General features: G+C 37.0%; 1 protein-coding gene across 1 annotated transcript; it reads left to right on the top strand.

The window, feature by feature from the left end:
- The first annotated feature begins 830 nt into the window (after positions 1–830).
- Positions 831–18,262, top strand: cant1a (calcium activated nucleotidase 1a). The gene is made up of 4 exons (XM_058769174.1): positions 831–981; positions 13,115–13,776; positions 15,149–15,352; positions 15,914–18,262. Exons 2-4 carry the CDS (start codon positions 13,137–13,139, stop codon positions 16,282–16,284), a joined length of 1,215 nt encoding a protein of 404 aa, XP_058625157.1. The 5' UTR covers positions 831–981; positions 13,115–13,136; the 3' UTR covers positions 16,285–18,262.
- The last annotated feature ends 1,034 nt before the right edge of the window (positions 18,263–19,296 follow it).

Here is a 19,296-nt window from a genome sequence, read left to right as displayed (position 1 = left end):
GACTTGTTGAGTCCTGTTTGAAATCTAATGATTTGGGGGTGGGGGGTAGTTCACATTTACATAATTTACTCACTAGTGTCATGACAAACTATTTTGATTTTCTTTCTACTGCAAAACACACACACACAAAGATAAATTGGTGTTTTTTCTCTGTATGTTTGAATCTGTATAATGTCAATGGGGTACAATGTTCCTCAAATTCAAAATGATCATCTTGTATGTTTTGTATGCAGAAGAAAGAAAGTCATACATGTTTAGAATAACATCAACCTCATAAATTAGGGGTTTTGTTTTTGGGTGAATTATTCCTGCAAATAAACAGGTTTTAATCCAAATAAACGGGTGCCAAATGGCTTTATTAACTGCTAACTTCAGTCTTGTTGAGGCTAGAATAGATAACTGATGAATCGTGTATTATCACAAACTATTGCACTAGATAACTATATTATGTTTAGATAATTAGAAGTGTTAGCTGGTTTGCAATGTTGCTGCCACTATTATAATAGCCATGCTCTCCATAGGTTACGGTCTTGCTCTGAGCCTATCTTTTTCTTTTCGTAAATTCATAACAATAAATGCATGTAAATAGGCTACTAGTGCGTTGTATAAAATTAAATGGGTGTTAGCCAATATGCTACTTTTTTACACTCCTGCCGCCTTTTTTATTAGTAATTGTTTGCACATATATATAAATAATTACGTATATAAAATATAACTCTGTTACGTGTTTATTACATGCTGTATGTTTATGTAATGTTTTCATTGCAGTCGTAGCTCAAAAACTTATGCGTAAAATGCACGCAAGCGCGAGCTGAAAGAATGGTTCGCCGCGCGCTGCTTTGCTTCGATCACGCCCTCGACTGCGGAAGTGGAAGGATGCGCAGAGCTGCCTGAGAGGATCCGTGAGGAATGAGAGCTCACACGTCGCGGTTTGATCTTCAACAGCCCGGATTCATTTTGAGCCTTGTCTTCCTCCCTACCGTAAGTGTAGCACGCTTTAAAAATACTTTCAGCTAGAGAAGACTGCACTGGGTTCATGCACAAACTCACTGAGGGTCTAGCCATGTCACTGTTATGTGGGCCAAACAAACACGACTTCGTGAAATAAAATGTAAATTAATTAAAATAAAGAAATACCTTCACCGAAAACACAGTTTTATAGCCTGTTCGTTTGTGTGCGATCTTTTGATAACCGAATATGTGAGATAATAGTAAATGCTGGAATCAGTTGAGGGTGAGAGATGAACACTTGCGAAATACAGCCTTCTGTATAACTACTCAACGACTTTGGACCAAACAGATAAAGAAGATATAAAGTATCATTGTAACAACGTGTTTAATATCTTTGTGTAACAAATATATTATTGAATAGGAAGGAAGCTCTCTGATTGGTCCAGCAGTGGATGTTTACATCACGTGATTAAAGATTTTGCAAGTTAGTTCAGCTGCCCTATTGAATTTCTTATTATTGAATATTATTGAAATGGTACATACGAGTTAAATGATATATGATTAAATAAATATATATCGATATTTACGGACAGAGGCCACACTTATATGGAAGCATATGTGTAGCAAAATTCAATTTGAAATGTAATATGCAAAATGGCAATGTATTTCTGTATTTAAATTTACATTTTCCCATTCATATGTGCAGCATTTAGTGCAAAAGGAAAATGAAAATTCAATTATATCATTTAAATTTGCCATTTTCTACACTAGTTTTAATATGCAAATTAAAAACATATTTTAAAGCTTTATAAATGAAAATGAAAATGTATTACCCAAATTGATTAGATATGTTTAACATGTCCAAGCAAAATCTGTAGCAAAATTAGGATTTAAATGCTATTTTTCTTAAATGCATTTAGACTTAGGGGTAGGACACAATTGGGGATTGCATTTTCATCGTGATACCGCTTGATAATTGTAGCAAAATGCAATGAGAGTTTCAAAATGCATTCTGAGCCAAAGGTGCAGCAAAAGGGTAGCAAACTGGTGTTTTAAATGTCTTTTATTTTTCTTAAATGCATTGACACTTACATATATGACTTTCAATTGCATTTTCATTAAATACCCCGCAATGAATATAGTTTAAGTCAATGTGGATTTGAAAATGCATTCCGAGCCCCGAGCACGCTCCTTTCCTGTCAATCATTACATGAAGGCGGGGCTTGGCAACAGGATGCACGATAGGTCAATATTCACTGTTAACCAGTGTTGGGCTAGTTACTCAAATAATGTAATATATTACTCATTACTAGATACTCCTTTCAAAAGTAGTATTGTTACTTTACTTATTACTTTCTGGCAACAGTAATTAGTTACACTACTAGTTACATTACACGCCCCACAGAGGTTGTGACTCTGTATCTTCCACAATAAGTAGAAGTGTTGTATTAATCTCATTAATTGTCATGTGTAGCTTGAAGCCAATTGTAATTTCTCCATTACCCATATACGATTATAATTCATAATGTATTTTGTCAAATCACATAAGTTTGTAAGAAACTGTTTAATTTTCCATAAAGATTTTTAATTATAGTATTATAATGTACCACATGCTGATCAGAGGGATGTAATGCCAGAGTAAAGTACAGCCACAACTTACACAACAGTGTATTGATTTTCCTGACAAAATCAATATAATGCAATATTTCTATCTGCTGAATGTAAGCTTTTCCATATTCCAAGCTTACCTGCTGGGACATCACATGCATGTGCGAGTCATGACAATTATGAAAATAAATCTAGGAATTATTTGATTTGTTGGATTTTAAATCAGCGGGGTTGAAGCATCAAAAGTAACTAAGCTGTTTTATGGATGGTAACTGTAATATTATTACTGAAATCTTATAAGTAATTAGTTACACTACTTAAAAAAAAAAAAGTAATAATATTACAGGAACTAAATTACTTGTAACTAGTTACTGCCCAACACTGCTGTTAACCAAACGCTTTTCACCTGCCTCAAAATCTCTCACTGTTTACTAGGGGTGGGAAAAATTCTCAAAGATTCAGAATCGATTCTATGTTCAAGTCAAATCGCACGTGTGCGCCGGAAACATAAACTTCACAACGCCACTTCTTTTGAACAATGGACAAACTACAACCTGCACCATCAAATTTGAAATCGACTGTGTGGCAACATTTTGGATTTTGTGAAGACAAAGAGAAAGGGGTCGTTGATAAGAGCCATACTGTGTGCAAAGTCTGTCATGCCAAATTTAAGTATTTCGTAAACACAACTAACATGAAGAAGCATGGTTCCACTCAGCGCTGCAGAAAAGCCTTCTGTCCCGATTGCGCCCACTGCCGGTTTCACTCAAAGGACCCTCGAGCAAGTACCAAAGCTTCCACCGAATTCTGAAAAGGCCAAGCGAATTACCCGGTCAGTGGCAGGTTTTATTGCCAAGGATTTGCACCCTTACTCGGTCGTGGATAACCAAGGATTTTGCACAGTGTTACAGGTGCTTGAGCCAAGATATAGTGTGCCCTCACAATGTTATTTCAGTGACACTGCAATGTTGCTGAACTTCTGCAAAGTGTTGCAAACGATTGAAAAATTGCAAAGAAAGACTTAGTTTTAGTGACTGACAATGCCTCTAATATGGCTGTTGCAGCACAGCTTGGCAAGTTTCCACATGTGAGATGTTACGCGCACACACTTAATTTGGCCTCTCAGCAAGCGCTAAAGTTGCCGGCAGTGTCAAGGCTGTTAGGGAGGGTGAGGCGCATCATGACTTTTTTTCCATCGCAGCACAACTGCAAAGCATCAGTTGGAGGAGAAACAAAAACAACTCAATCCACCGTGTCTCAAACTGAAATCTGACTTCAGCACTAGATGGAGCATTCCTTGAGCAACAACCGGCTGTTAAAAGGTTCTAAATAAACAAAAAAATTGTCATACTCATTTGTGGATTGATAACTGTTTGTTGTTTACAATTGTTCTTAGTAATTGTATGGCCTTTCCATGTTTAATTCAGAGCTTGTTCATCCTGTACATTACTTTGTTAAAATAAAAGCAATAAAAGTAATCTTCATCGTCATTTTTAAGTTGGGAATACTGTCAAAGAGAGATTCTAACTATAAACAAAAAGCATAGAAACTCTTTATTTATTTAAAATGTAAATTTAGCGTATTTGCAAAAAAATGTATATGAAGAATCGTTTTGGAATCGGATCGTGAGTCACAGCATCGGATCGGATCGCAAAGTACCTAAAGATTCCCAGCTCTACTGTTTACACTCGGATTGATGCACATAAGCAAACGGACAGTGCTATTCTACACTTATTTACTATCTTACCTTGTATTTTTATTACTCTTTTATTTTTAATCCGTAAAAAATAGCGCGTGTTCCGTGGCACCTGAACAGGGACGTGCAGAGAGTTCCTCAGGGGCAGGGGCTCAAATGTAAAAAAAAAAATTATATGTCAAAAGTTTGTGTACATTACTATTTTATACTTATGCAATAAGTCACTTATGGCTTTAAAATACATTTCATGCAATGCTGATTTATTAGCAATGTTGGAAACCAGTCATAATTTTTTCAGGATTCTTTAATTAATAAAAAGTTAAATAAGAACAGTATTTATTTAAAATATAACCTTTGTAACAATATACACTACCGTTCAAAAGCTTGCGGTCAATATTTAAAAACAGTGATGGTAAAGATCGATATTGTTAGAAAACATCTCTATTTTGAATAAATACTGTTCTTTTTCATTTTTATTTATCAACGAACCCCAAAAAAGCATCACAGGTTCCAAAATAAATAAATAAAATGAATATAAAACATTGATAATAAATCAGCATATTAGAATGATTTCTGAAAGACCATGCATTGAAGACTGGAGTAATGCTGAAAATTCAGCTTTGAATCACAGAAATAAATGAATGTTTTTTTTCTATTTTACTATACTTTAAAATATCTTTTAAGTTGTAATATTTCACAATATTACAGTTTTTCTGTATTTTTGATCAAATAAATGCAGGCTTGATGAGCATAAGACACTTTCATAATGCTGCATAATTATCAAAAATGGTAATATAATAAAGTCCTTTCATGTAACCATTTCGCCAGCCTACACTTCACATAATAGGCCTGTAGGTGGCACTTGGGCTTCATTAACTAGGAGAGTTTCATCAAATAGTAAACGGTGTAGGATATCATACATAAATATAAGTGAATTGAATAGCCTACTGATTATTACCATTATTGCGCAGTGCTTTTGTAGTCATTCAGCATCTATTTTCTCAGCGATGTAGGCTAATTTGATTTATAAAATGAGTCAAACGCAGATCCAGATCGCTCCACAAATAAGCTTGTCATTTTCTACGGATTTATGAATAAGAACGGGAAATGATCGCTCCACTTCACATTATTGTCCAATGAAGTTTGAACTTGAGCCAGATTGTGATTGGTTGGTGTATTATACATGACAAACGGGCACTGATTAATTATGTAGCCTAATATTCTAAAATATATAATATATGGATTTTTAATTCAATCGACACGCTTTGATTATTGATGATTTTTATTTTATTTTTTTAAATATTGGTTATCACGATGAAAATGCAATCCCAAGTGTCCTACCGCCAAGTCTAAATGCATTTAGGAAAATCAGCGTTTAAATGATAATGTTGCTACAGTTTTTGCTTGGACATGTTAAATATATCTAATCAATTCGGGTAATACATTTTCATTTTAATTTGCAACTTATAAAGCTTTAAAATATGTTTTTAATTTACATATTAAAACTAGTGTAGAAAATGGCAAATTTAAATGATATAATTGAATTTTCATTTTCATTTTGCACAGTAAAATGTAAATTTAAATAAAGAAATGCATTGCCATTTTACATATTGCATTGCCATTTTGCATATTACATTTCAAATTGAATTTAGCAACACACATGCTTCCATAACATCATAGTGACAGTTAACAGTTGTTCAGTGTTAAAATAATTTATTGGTGACTTTGTTGCACTATAGAAGCTTTACACATAGTAATTTAACCTAGTCTTTTTAAAAACACAGAATCTCTACTACTCTAATTATGTGTATTTGAGTAATATGTTTGATTTTATTTTATTTTATTTTGAGTAAAATGGGAACTAGGGGTGGGCGATATGACCAAAATCTTATATCACGCTATGACTAATTTTATATCATGATAACGATATATATCACTATATAGTTATTTTTTTTCTTTAAAAAAAAAAAAAGGTTATGATATTAAAATCTTTGATACCATAGAATTTGTATAATTCTTGTCACCAGTGTCAATATCAAATTAATACAAGCCTAAAAAGAAACACAAAAATAAAAAACTCAAGCTCACTGAAGATAAATTAACAGTCAGTGATGAAATAAGGATAAGAAACTAATTGCAAGCAATAAGACAAAAAAACTACAATAAATAAGAAACGCTACATACATTGTGTAAATTAATTAGTCTTCACTGTGTTAATTATAGATAGATAGATAGATAGATAGATAGATAGATAGATAGATAGATAGATAGATAGATAGATAGATAGATAGATAGATAGAAAGAAATGGATATAATTAACACATGTATTAAGTATAGATTCTATACAAATAGAATAAAATATAAATACAGGTGCTGGTCATATAATTAGAATACCATCAAAAAGTTGATTTATTTCACTAATTCCATTCAAAAAGTGAAACTTGTATATTATATTCATTCATTACACACAGACTGATATATTTAAAATGTTTATTTCTTTTCATTTTGATGATTATAACTGACAACTAAGGAAAATCCCAAATTCAGTATCTCAGAAAATTAGAATATTTACATTTGAGTTTGAATAAATGACCATCCCTACAGTATAAATTCCGGGTATCTCTTGTTCTTTGAAACCACAATAACGGGGAACTGCTGACTTGGCAATGATCCAGAAGACGAACATTGACACCCTCCACAAAGAGGGTAAGTCACAGAAGGTCATTACTGAAAGGTGTGGCTGTTTACAGAGTGCTGTATCAAAGCATATTAAATGCAAAGTTGACTGGAAGGAAGAATTTGGGTAGGAAAAGGTGCACAAGCAACAGGGATGACCGCAAGCTTGAGAATACAGTCAAGCAAAGCCGATTCAAACACTTGGGAGAGCTTCACAAGGAGAGAACTGAAGCTGGAGTCAGTGCATCAAGAGTCACCACGCTCAGACGTCTTCAGGAAAAGGGTTACCAAGCCACTTCTGAACCAGAGACAACGTCAGAAGCATCTTAACTGGGCTGTGGAGAAAAGACCTGGACTGTTGCTCAGTGGTCCAAAGTCCTCTTTTCAGATAAAAGTAAATTTTACATTTCATTTGGAAATCAAGGTCCCAGAGTCTGAAGGAAGAGTGGAGAGGCACAGAATCCATGTTGCTTGAAGTCCAGTGTGAAGTTTCCACAGTCAGTGATGATTTGGGCTGCCATGTCACCTGCTGGTGTTGGTCCACTGTGTTTTCTGATGTCCACAGTCAACGCAGCCGTATACCAGGAAATTTTAGAGCACTTCATGCTTCCTGCTGCTGACCAACTTTATGGAGATGGAGATTTCATTTTCCAACAGGACTTGGCACCTGCACACAGTGCCAAAGCAACCAGTATCTGGTTTAAGGACCATGGTATCCCTGTTCTTAATTGGCCAGCAAACTCGCTGACCTGAACCCCATAGAAAATCTATGGGGTATTGTGAAGAGGAAGATGAGAGACACCAGACCCAACAATGCAGAAGAGCTGAAGGCCACTGTCAGAGCAACCTGGGCTCTCATAACGCCTGAGCAGTGCCACAGACTGATCGACTCCATGCCACGCCGCATTGCTGCAGTAATTCAGGCAAACGGAGCCCCAACTAAGTATTGAGTGCTGTACATGCTCATACTTTTCAGTTGGCCAAGATTTCTAAAAATCCTTTCTTTGTATTGGTCTTAAGTAATATTCAAATTTTCTGAGATACTGAATTTGGGATTTTCCTTAGTTGTCAGTTATAATCATCAAAATTAAAAAAAATAAACATTTGAAATATATCAGTCTGTGTGTAATGAATGAATATAATATACAAGTTTCACTTTTTGAATGGAATTAGTGAAATAAATCAACTTTTTGATGATATTCTAATTATATGACCAGCACCTGTATATCATTATTGGGAACGTGAATATCATACAGAATTTTTTGTTTTTTAAGTAACAAAGGTTTTCACCAGTGAATTTACAAAAGGGCGACTGATGTTTTGCAAAAAAGCGAAAGTCTAATGTGATGAATTAAAAAAAAAATAATTTAAAAAATACTGAGCATAAATACAGTTTATACTCTTCCTGATTACACATTCACCATTAAGAGAAAATTAAGTGTGGAAATTCATATCATGTCAATCAGAATGTAATCAAAGAGCTTTAAAGCCATTTCCTCAGTTCCAGTGTTTGTGTAGCTGCTGCATTTTGCCATGCATGGAGAGTACAGTGAAGTGGCAATTCAAATTTTAATGTTCAGTCATTTTCATTTGCCCCCTCTGCGTTTGTAGATTTTTCCCATTTCAGTTGCTTTTGAAAATATTTGGAGCAAAGTTTGTTCATGCAGGGTGTAATTCCGATATATAATTGCAGAATATCATGAATATGGAATTGTTGAAAATTAATATTGATGTGCCAACGATGCATTTACATTTAGTTATTTAGCAGACACTTTTATCCAAATTGACTTACAAATGAGGACAATGAAAGCAACAAAAGAGCAATGATATGCAAGTGCTATAACAAGTCTCAGTTAGCTTAACGCAGTACACATAGCAAGTTTTTTTATTATTATTATTATTATTATTTAATAAAAAACTGATAGAATAGAAAAAGAATAGAGCAAGCTAGTGTTAGAGGCTTTTTTTTGGCTTTTTGTTAATTGTATAATAAATAAAAATAAAATAAACAGATAGAATACAAAAAGAAGTTTATTTGTTTTTAATGAAAACAAGCAGTTAGTAAATTAATAGAGTGCAAGTCTAAAAGGGGCAGTTTTTTTTTTTTTTTTTTTTTTTTTAAAGAATAGAATTAGAATAGAGAGTGCTAGAGTTAAATGGTCAAATAAAGATGGAAGAGATGTGTTTTTAGCTGTTTCTTGAAGAAACTATCCAAAATAAAGCGCTTGTGGTTCCAGTTCCCCATCCAGTTTTCAGTGCCTGTGGATATATAATGTCATGCCACAGAGCAACTCTTAAACCAGAAAAACCGTTGATAGACTTGTTCTTTACTAAAAACTTGTGAAAAACTTAAATAATTCACACCAGCTTCACAGTGTAAATGTAGTATGAATTACACTACGGAAAGTCAAAATCTGAGGGACATCTGAGGGAGAAAGTGTGACGCTCTGCCTACTTGACTAGTTGATTTTTTGTGAAATGTCCTCGAGAAGCCTTAAAACTGATAAGAACAAAGCTCTGTTTTGCTTTAAGGCCCTGATTTGGAGGAGAGAGAAAAAATAAGAACCTTCTGAGCATGATGGGATTGGATAAGTAGTTGTTGATGGTCCTTTAGTTTTATTTGGCATGAAGGTTATATGTAACTGAACACAGGATCTGCTGTAATATACATCCAGTATGAAGCCTGACTAAGTGTTTAAGGGACGCCATGATGTTAATACCATTTAACAATTATCAGCCTTTCTTTTGTCCATGTAGATTCAGAGATGGTATTGTTTTAGGCTTTCAGCTGTGTTAAATATTAACATTTCAGAGATTAAACAAATCATAAACAAACTAAATTGCACTGGTATAGTCCCGTTGGGTATGTTATGGTTCAGTACAGAGTCTAAAAGTTGGAGTAATGACATTACAAACTTGTAAACAAGACCAAGGCTGCTGCTAACAATGACTTAAACGTGAGAATTGCGCCAAACATTTTAAACTGGTTAACTTGAGTCACATCATAGCTGTAATATCCAGCCGTACCTGTTTTCACTCTGTGTGTCTTCCGTCCAATCACAAAGCCACTCCTTACCTCCACGTCAACATTATTCATTTCCTACACAAAGTGTTTTGCTGTGGCATCAGTGTAGCCTGTCGTAGCTGGAGAAGCTGGTAAGTGTTTGGTGTCTTGGGTCTAACTAAATAGTCATGTCTTTTGTAGGACAAGAGCAGTCAAACACTTGCTTGTAATTATTGTTATTGATGAGAGCATATAATTTGAAGGTTTTTTTTAATTATTAAAATAATCATTGATAATCTACTGGATTATACTTGTTGTTTACAAACTTAAGCGAAGGAGTCATGCTGGAGAAATGAAAATCGTTGCCTGTAAATTTGTAACCTTTGCACCTGTATGTCTCATTGAAGGATTGTCTTTTAAATTAAATGATAGAGAAACAAGGTCGCTAAATGGGTTTGTCCCCTATGAAAAATGGATTAAAAGTGGTGGTGTGACTTTTTTAAAAACATTTTCTCCTACTCCAGGTTAGCATGCAAAGCTAAGTAATTTGGTAAATTGATATCCCTGAAGAGAATCAACACTGGTTATCGGATCATTGGTCTGAATTTGTTTGCACATCAAAAGCAGCCCAACACATTGGCTCAGCCAATGGTGTGAGTTTGTGGCAGAGCTATTGGTTCGTCTGACCAATAGTAGATTGGAGAACTGTTCCAGATTTGAAAAACATTATTGCGGTTCCATTTGGTGCTTCTAGTGCACAGAAATGACACAATTTAGACTTGTAAAAGCAAGACGAAATGGTATGGCATGAGTCTTTTATTTTCTTCCAACCAAGGCACATTGTGTGTAGCCAGAATTGAGAAGCTCATATGGATGTGTAATCAGACGTCAACACATTCAGTGAAATTAACACTGGGGGTCGCCAACTGACTGTCGGTTGTATTCACAGGGCGTAATTTTGTTTTTTAACTGCCTGTATTCCAGGACCTGTTTTGGTGGATCCAGTAACTCTCATAACGATAAAAAAGGTTGTGATGATATGGTGAAAAGGAAAAAAAAAAAAAACATACAAACTGGGTAAAACTAGGGCTGGACGATATGGGCAAAATTGATATCACGATATATTTCTTAATTTCGGTCGATACGATATAATTCCGATATCAATATGAACACTATTAAAAAAAGCCTCATTAAAACTGCCAAGAATGCCCACAACAGATGTCTGTACCAACGAACTAATGAAAAATTAATTTGCCAAGTCTATGAACTCCTCCTATAAAACTATATAATATTTTGGGGAATCACTGTCAAATAAACATCTCAGACTCACCTTATTAATATCTTTAACTTCAAACTATAGGCTAACATACACTACCAGTCAAAGGCTTTTGAACAGTACGCTTTTAGTTTTTTAAAGAATTCTCTTCTGCTCACCAAGCCTGCATTTATTTGATCCAAAATAGCCACAGCCATATCACCCTGCAGCCCAAGATCGGTTGCCCATGGAAGCTAAGCAGGGCTGAGCCTGGTCAGTACCTGGATGGGAGACCTCCTGGGAAAACTAGGTTGCTGTTGGAAGAGGTGTTAGTGAGGCCAGCAGGGGGTGCTCACCCTGCAGTCTGTGTGGGTCCTAATGCCCCAGTATAGTGATGGGGACACTATACTGTAAAAAAAAAGCACCGTCTTTCGGATGAGACGTTAAACTGAGGTCCTGACTCTCTGTGGTCATTAAAAATCCCATGACACTCATCGTAAAGAGTAGGGGTGTAACCCCGGTGTCCTGGCCAAATTCCCTCCACTGGCCCTTGTCTATCATGGCCTCCTAATAATCCCCATCCACTTGATTGGCTCTATGACACTCTCTCCTCTCCACCTGTAGCTGGTGTGTGGTGAGCGCACTGGCGCCGTTGTCCTGTGGCTGCCGTCGCATCATCCAAGTGGATGCTGCACACTGGTGGTGGTTGAGGAGAGACCCCCCCCACATGATTGTAAAGCGCTTTGGGTGTATTGCAATACACATTAAAGCGCTATATAAATGCCTCATTCATTCATTCATTCATTCATTCATTCATTCATTCATTCATTCATTCATTCATTCATTCATTCATTCATTCATTCATTCATTCATTCATTCATTCATTCATTCATTCATTCATTCATTCATTCATTCATTCATTCATTCATTCATTCATTCATTCATTCATTCATTCATTCATTCATTCATTCATTCATTCATTCATTCATTCATTCATTCATTCATTCATTCATTCATTCATTCATTCATTCATTCAACAGTAACATTTTGAAATATTTACCATTTAAAATAACTGTTTTCTATTTGAAAATATTTTAAAATGTAAGTTATTCCTGTGATTTCAAAACTGAATTTTTAGCATCATTTCTCCAGTCACATGATCCTTCAGAAATCATTCTAATATTCTGATTTGCTGCTCAGAAAACATTTATTATTATGTTGAAAACAGCGGAGTAGAATCTGATTCTCTGCCTGTAGGAGGCGCTTTGAGAGCGGTAGAACTAGCGGTTTCCCCGGTAACGGCTGTAATCTAAGCAGCTCCGCTCCTGAACTCTACTTTATCAGATAAAATGAAAATGCCATCAAAACTATTCTGAAGACAGTATGTTCCCTTCAGAGATACATTCACATAAATCACCCGATTTTTGAAACGTGCAGTGCTCATGTTTATTCAACAAAGTCAAACGCCACAAATAAATCAGTGTATGGGAAACACTGGTAATGTATATCGGAAATGTGTTTAAAAATCATATCACCGTTATTGAAAAAAATTATATCGCGATACATATTGATATTGAATTATTGTCCAGCCCTAGGTAAAACCAGAATAAACAGGATAAGCAGATTGTGATTATTACATTGACTTGACAGGGAAAAAGTAAAGCCACTCTCGGCACTCCAGGGAATCTTTTATGGAGTGTGATGAAATAAAAAGGTAGTGTCTTGACGAAAACCGAACAGAAGTGGTCACGTCCAAGGTGGAAACAGGGCTTCCTGCTCGCTCGATTTCCGGGATATTGCATGTAATTAGCGGCCATCAGGGTGCCACTATCAATATTCAGGAGGCTCCCGGGATTTCCGGGAGAGGTGGGATGTTTGTACATGTGTCACATTGACCTAAGTATGTTCTCTATTCCCTGCGTAGGTGTAGCTGCTGTCCCTCCCTAATGCCTGTTTCTCCAGGCTATGCACGTCTTAACCAAAATGAGCCTATGAACTCTCTGCGCATCTCTGTTGGAGGGCTCCCAATGCTGGCTTCCATGACCAACACCACCGACCCCCGCTTCCGCATCAAATGGAAAGCCATTGTGGTGGTTGCATCAGCACTAATCCTCGTCCTTCTCATCTACATGCAGCTTTTGCCCTTTCACCCCCAACCCAGAGGCAAATATGGTTTGAGGTTAAACCATCAGGAGGTGAGAACGGAAGGCCGCTACAATGACACATACCCCCTCAGTCCACCAGAGCGCACGGCACAGGGCACACGCTACCGAATAGGGGTCATCGCGGACCTGGACACGAACTCACTCAGTGACAAGAAGCTGACCTGGTTCAGCTACATGCTGAAGGGTCACCTCCTGGTGTCGGAGAGTGGGGATACAGTGGCGGTTGAATGGGATCAGGACAGGGTGGTCTTGGAAAGTCACCTGGCAGAGAAGGGTCGGGGCATGGAGCTCTCCGAATTAGTGGTGTTTAATGGCAAATTGTACAGCGTGGATGATCGTACGGGTGTTGTATATAATATAGATGGACTTAAAGCAGTTCCCTGGGTCATATTGCCAGATGGGGATGGCTCGGTTTCAAAAGGTTAGTGTTGCTAAAGTACCCTTTTTGCACCAAAATTAAAAAGCCTAAATGTTTTTAAAGTGATGTGAAGGCCAAGTATGGTAACCCATAACCCTCAGAATGTAACCAATCCAAGTTAGTGCACACACATGTTAGGAGCAATGAGTATTGAATGCATACACCGTTGGTGCACACCTGGAGCAGTGGACACCCATTTTTGTTGACCCAGGGAGCAGTAAGATGCCTTGCTCAAGGACACCTCAGTCGTGGGTACTGAGGGTGGAAGAGAGCTCTGGTCCACCCCTCCACCTACATTTCCAGCCAGTATTGGGAATCAAAACTGTAACCCTTGGATTACAAGTCCGACTCTCTAGCCATTAGGCCACAACTGCCCCAATGGCCACAGATGGTACATCTCACAGATTCCATCAGAGTTTCTGCTGACTTGAGGGTCAAGTAATAAGGGAACTGAATACTTACTACTATAAGCAGTGGAAGTAACTTAAGTCCGAAAAGAGTTTGCGAGAGAAAGGAAAGTGTTAATATTCCAGTAATACCAATCTCTAAACCAGTGACTGTTTTGGTCTGTTTGCCTATAAATCGCCTTGCCAAGTTATATTCTCCTCGATTATCTGATATGAATAGTAATCGTTATAACTTCTCAAGATTGCCAGCTTTTGTCAAAACAATAGCAGCATATGATCTACCTGCTCATTAGACATATTGGGAGAGTTTTGATATTGTTAGCAACCTTCACATTGATATGACTATCACCTGTAACTGTGAGCATAGCGGTGCACCTCATACCATTAGATTAATCTTCACAGAATAACGGAGCTGAAGCACAATTGCTGTAATTACCAAAACAATGCTTCTCAGTGACTTGTAGTTTTATGCTTCAACCGCTAGAGAGCCACAGAGTGCACACTTTGTATCTTTAGGCATATAAAAGCTTGTCACTGGGGCAGTTCCCTCAGAGGGACACCTTTGTACCTTCTTTATCCCTAAAGAGTGTATATTAGTAGCTTAGAGTAGTAATATGTACCCTTAAGGTAGTATGCACTCTTATGGTACTATTATGTATGATTTAGGGGGTAAAGAAGGTACAAAGGTGTCACTTTGAGGATACATTCCCAGCTGTACAATTTTTGCATATTTTGTGAGTGTAGTTGCTTTAATATTCAGCCCCCAAACACACATTTTAAGGACTTTTAAGTTTTAAGGACTTCATTTTGCATTCAAATAATTTAATTTAGCATTTCATCATGGGCTGACTATAAGGTAACAGTCAGAAACTATTAAAATAAATGTATAATGATGAAATACAAAGCAATCAATTCACACATGATATCTGATTTCAGTTGTGGGGTTTTTTTTTTCTGATGTTCTCTAGGGTTTAAGGCCGAGTGGCTTGCCGTAAAGGATGAGCACCTATATGTGGGGGGTTTGGGGAAGGAGTGGACCACCACCAATGGAGAAGTGCTGAATGACAATCCTGAGTGGGTAAAAGTGGTGGGATTCCACGGAGATGTACAGCACCAGAACTGGGTTCCTAAGTATAACGCTCTCCGCAGTGCTGGAGGCATCAGCCCACCTGGTAAGCAGCAGCCTTTCACTTACATGCAGTGTACATTTGTATTGAGTGGTGAATTTTGTATTTTAAAAGTGGCATTGATATTACAAAAACTTTTGTGTCAAGAGCTTTTGTAATCTTAACACCCGAGTTCCACTCTGTCTAGTGTGCAGCTGAGCACATAAGCCATTAAATGTACACACCATTGACAGTAAGCAGGGTAGACTAGACCCTGTAAAATATTAAATAATAAACGCTTGTCTGATGGTTGAGTTTACCATATAACGAACAGAATATTATTTTCCCTAATAGTATTTTAGCAGTCATGTTGTGTGTTTTCTATAACATCCCATATTACACTGGACTACACTTGGAATGTCTCATTGAATTCTGAAAGTTAGAATGTTTTCATAGTGAACAGACTTCATTTTCTTCATGAAAATTCTTATTTTGTTTTCTAACTTGGGGGTAAAATATGACTTCTATGACACGTTCTTAAAAGTCTTGTGAGATTCAGTTATCAGTCACTAAGAATGAATGCTTCATTTCCAGTCCCTGTTCATTTCCTTTCTATTGTCATCTCAGGGTACCTCATACACGAGTCTGCAGCTTGGAGCGACACTTTACAACGCTGGTTCTTCCTGCCACGACGTGCTAGCAGCGAGCGATACGATGAGACAGCAGATGAGCAGCGGGGAACCAATCTAATGCTCAGCTGCTCGCCAGACTTCCAGGACATTAAAGTGAGAAACGTTGGGCCCCTGAACCCTACGCATGGCTTTTCATCCTTCAAGTTTGTCCCCAACACAGATGATCAGATTATTGTCGCCCTAAAATCTGAGGAGGATGCAGGGAAAATCGCCACTTACATTGTGGCGTTCACCCTGGACGGCCGAATCCTGCTTCCTGAAACTAAGATTGGCGACGTGAAGTATGAGGGACTTGAATTCATTTAGTGTCAAATGGATTGTATGAAGGTAAATACATGCCAAGCACTGGTAAATACCTTCTTCTAGATGATATACATCTAGATGTGGACATTGAGGTGTCTTTGTTGAAATAGTTGAATGATGTTCAAATAATGCCAACTGGCTATTGGCAGCCATTGCCTAAAATGTGGTTGTGGTTATAGAGACTAAACAATCTAGTACATGTTATACCTTTATTTTGAGAGACTTATCAGAGCCTTCATCAAAAAAAAAAAAATTATTGCCATTTTCAACAATGACCTTTAGTGGTTTCACGCCAGTACTGTACTTACCGTGTAATGAATGTAACAGAATGAATGAAGTGAAGTGATAGACTATAGTACATGCATAAAATAGTTTACTCTACACACATTATTGCAGATGCCATGTGGTTTTGTTTGAATGTTTTTTTTTTTTATCTTGCATTTTTGTATTTTACTTTCTTGATCAATGTCTTAAGCAGATCGGCTACTTTTAAAAAGAACTCTGAACTGTCACAAAATCAACTTTACTTATTGATGGACCAGAGCTATTTATTTGTTGCTGCTGTTTTTTGTTTTGACTTTGTTTGTTTGTTTTTGTGAAAACAACACATTGAAGGTTTTTAAGAAAGAGTTGAACCTCATTTCATTTTATCCAGTTGTTTGAATCAACCTGTTTATATGGTTTTAGGGATTTTGTTAAAAATATAAAATAAAAACAAAAATCACATTTTATTTGAATTCACAGGATATGTGGTTGTAGACAGTTTTGTTTATTTATTCATAATCACTAAATAGCCCAATTAAATATTTGGGTTTTCTTAGAGATTTGGCATCTTAACTTGAGCCAGTAAGAAAGCACCCAGAAAATTTTTCCATAAGCATTTAGCACTCCCTGAGACACCCAAGTGGTTAGCTTGTGTGATAGACACCCCTCTGCTCCAACCTTGAAGGATCTGCCTGTGAGAATGGACCAGTGAAGAGCAGTACCAGCAATGCTCCTTTCTGAGAGAGCATTGTTGGTTTTCAGAAAGCAATTGTGCCGACTAGAATACTGTACACACTAAAAGTAAATAATATTACAGTAATAAGTACACAGAAAAACCCCCATGTTAAATGAACTCTTCTGAGCTTGAGTCCACACTCAAGAGTGTCAAAAATAACACTGAAGCAGCGTTACAGTTAAAGAGATAATAAAGTGATTAAGTGATGATTGACGATTAGTTAAGGGATCTGATATTAACAAGCAGAATCACAGAAGGAAAGAGTCAGCACTTTTAACTCACCATTATGGTGATCAGTGTTAGTTTAGTTGGGCTCTTGACCCTTTACTTTTTAACAGTCATTTGTGTTTTGCTACTGTAACCGAGTTATAGCTGCCTCACAAGCCAAGAGAAAATGAGCAGGTGTGGTCAGGTCCACGAAAAGCAGACAGAGCATAGGGGAAAACCATGTGCAAAGTCCGTTTCAGGAGACAGATCAGTATTGAGAGATCCAAAACTGGCAACCAGAACCAAAGGGCTTGAGAGAGGTGGAAGAGCTCTGAGGCATGCAGAGAGTCCAGATGCTGGGTAGAGCAGATCTTTAATGGGGGAACCGGGGTAGAAAACAGGATTAAGACAGAGCTAGACTGGGAAAGCCTAGCACACGAGAGCTAGAGCAAATGGCACAAGTCACAAAACACTCTGGTGTATGACACAAAACAATTTGGCAAAAAACAGGAAAGGAAGCACAATAAATAGGACAGATTATGGGGGAAGTATATAAAGAACAGATGAGCATTTAACAGAGCAAGGGCTGTGTCTGCAATCACCTCCTATACCTGTAAATAGAGCACTATTTGAGGGTACAGCCATTTGTAGTGGTCTTTATCTTGTGCACTTGATAAATCCTGTAATGCAATGCAATGCAATAATAAGTGTACAACCCATGTACACTCAACAGCTACCGAGTACCCATAATCCACTATGAGGGTCATGCCCCATGAATTCCCGCCTATTGTCAGAAGATGGTGCCTACGGTTGAGTCATCAGTCTTGCTGGAGATGCATCGGCGCTGCGCAGACCGATCGGCGTATGTCATCAAAGTACCACAAGAGCAAATCAAAAGCATAAAGAGTCATCTGCTCTTCAATTGCTCTTACGGTACTTTGATGTCATATGCCGATCGGTCTGCGCAGCACTGATGCATCTCAACAAACCTATCCTTCCATCTATTTTCCAAACCACTGGTTCAGTGTGGGTACAGCGTAATATCATACAGGTATAAATTTATTTCTTAATTAATTATTAAATTGTTTAATTAATTAAATGCTAGTTTCCATGACAGATGTAAGCCCTATTCTATTTCTCATGGGGACGTAAGTGATTTTTCACCATTTACAGGGGGTTGTCGGTGATTTAATTGACGTCCGAATCCAGAATGTCTGGAATGTTTCTCTCTCACCACCACCATAAAAATCCCCGGCCGAATTACCTACTGTTTTTTGACAAACACCAAGGTCGTGTGGTAATTTAATTGCCGTCCAAATCCACATCTCTGAGTTTACGAGAAGGAATCGATTCAAAATTCAGTGTTTAAACCCTTTTTGAGCACCCCTGAACACCGTAAGGTAACTGTTGTACTTCGGTGTAATTTGCAAATAATAAAAACAAATAATAAATAGGATTATATATTATAAAATATACTTGGAATAATAAGAATACGTTTCATGTATTATAAAATACATTTTACACATTAATAAGAACACATTTGTAAATAAAATTCATTTTATTTACAGCAGACAATCATGTGACTGATCACGTGAGCAGCATGTTCCTGGGTTCGTAGGATCACAGAACTCGCTTCTCCATTTGTGAATAAATCGCCATCCGAATCCATGAGTTTTATCACTGAGGTGATATGTAAATTTATTGTTACAGACGTCCATATGAGAAATAATTACCGTCCGAATCGGGCTAAAGAGATAAATATTTTCATTACTATTAGAGGTAAATGTTTTGGTATGTTTCAAATGATT

This window comes from Onychostoma macrolepis, chromosome 03, assembly GCF_012432095.1.
Source record: "Onychostoma macrolepis isolate SWU-2019 chromosome 03, ASM1243209v1, whole genome shotgun sequence".
Classification (NCBI taxonomy): Eukaryota; Metazoa; Chordata; class Actinopteri; order Cypriniformes; family Cyprinidae; genus Onychostoma; species Onychostoma macrolepis.
The sequence above is the reverse complement of the archived record's forward strand: the minus strand, read 5'-3'. Positions and strand labels throughout refer to the sequence as shown.

Coding starts and splice junctions, on each gene's coding strand:
- cant1a (XM_058769174.1), top strand. CDS start 13,137: ATGCCTGTTTCTCCAGGCTATGCACGTCTTAACCAAAATGAGCCTATG. Junction 13,777..15,148: donor GGATGGCTCGGTTTCAAAAG/GTTAGTGTTGCT, acceptor GATGTTCTCTAG/GGTTTAAGGCCGAGTGGCTT. Junction 15,353..15,913: donor TGGAGGCATCAGCCCACCTG/GTAAGCAGCAGC, acceptor TTGTCATCTCAG/GGTACCTCATACACGAGTCT.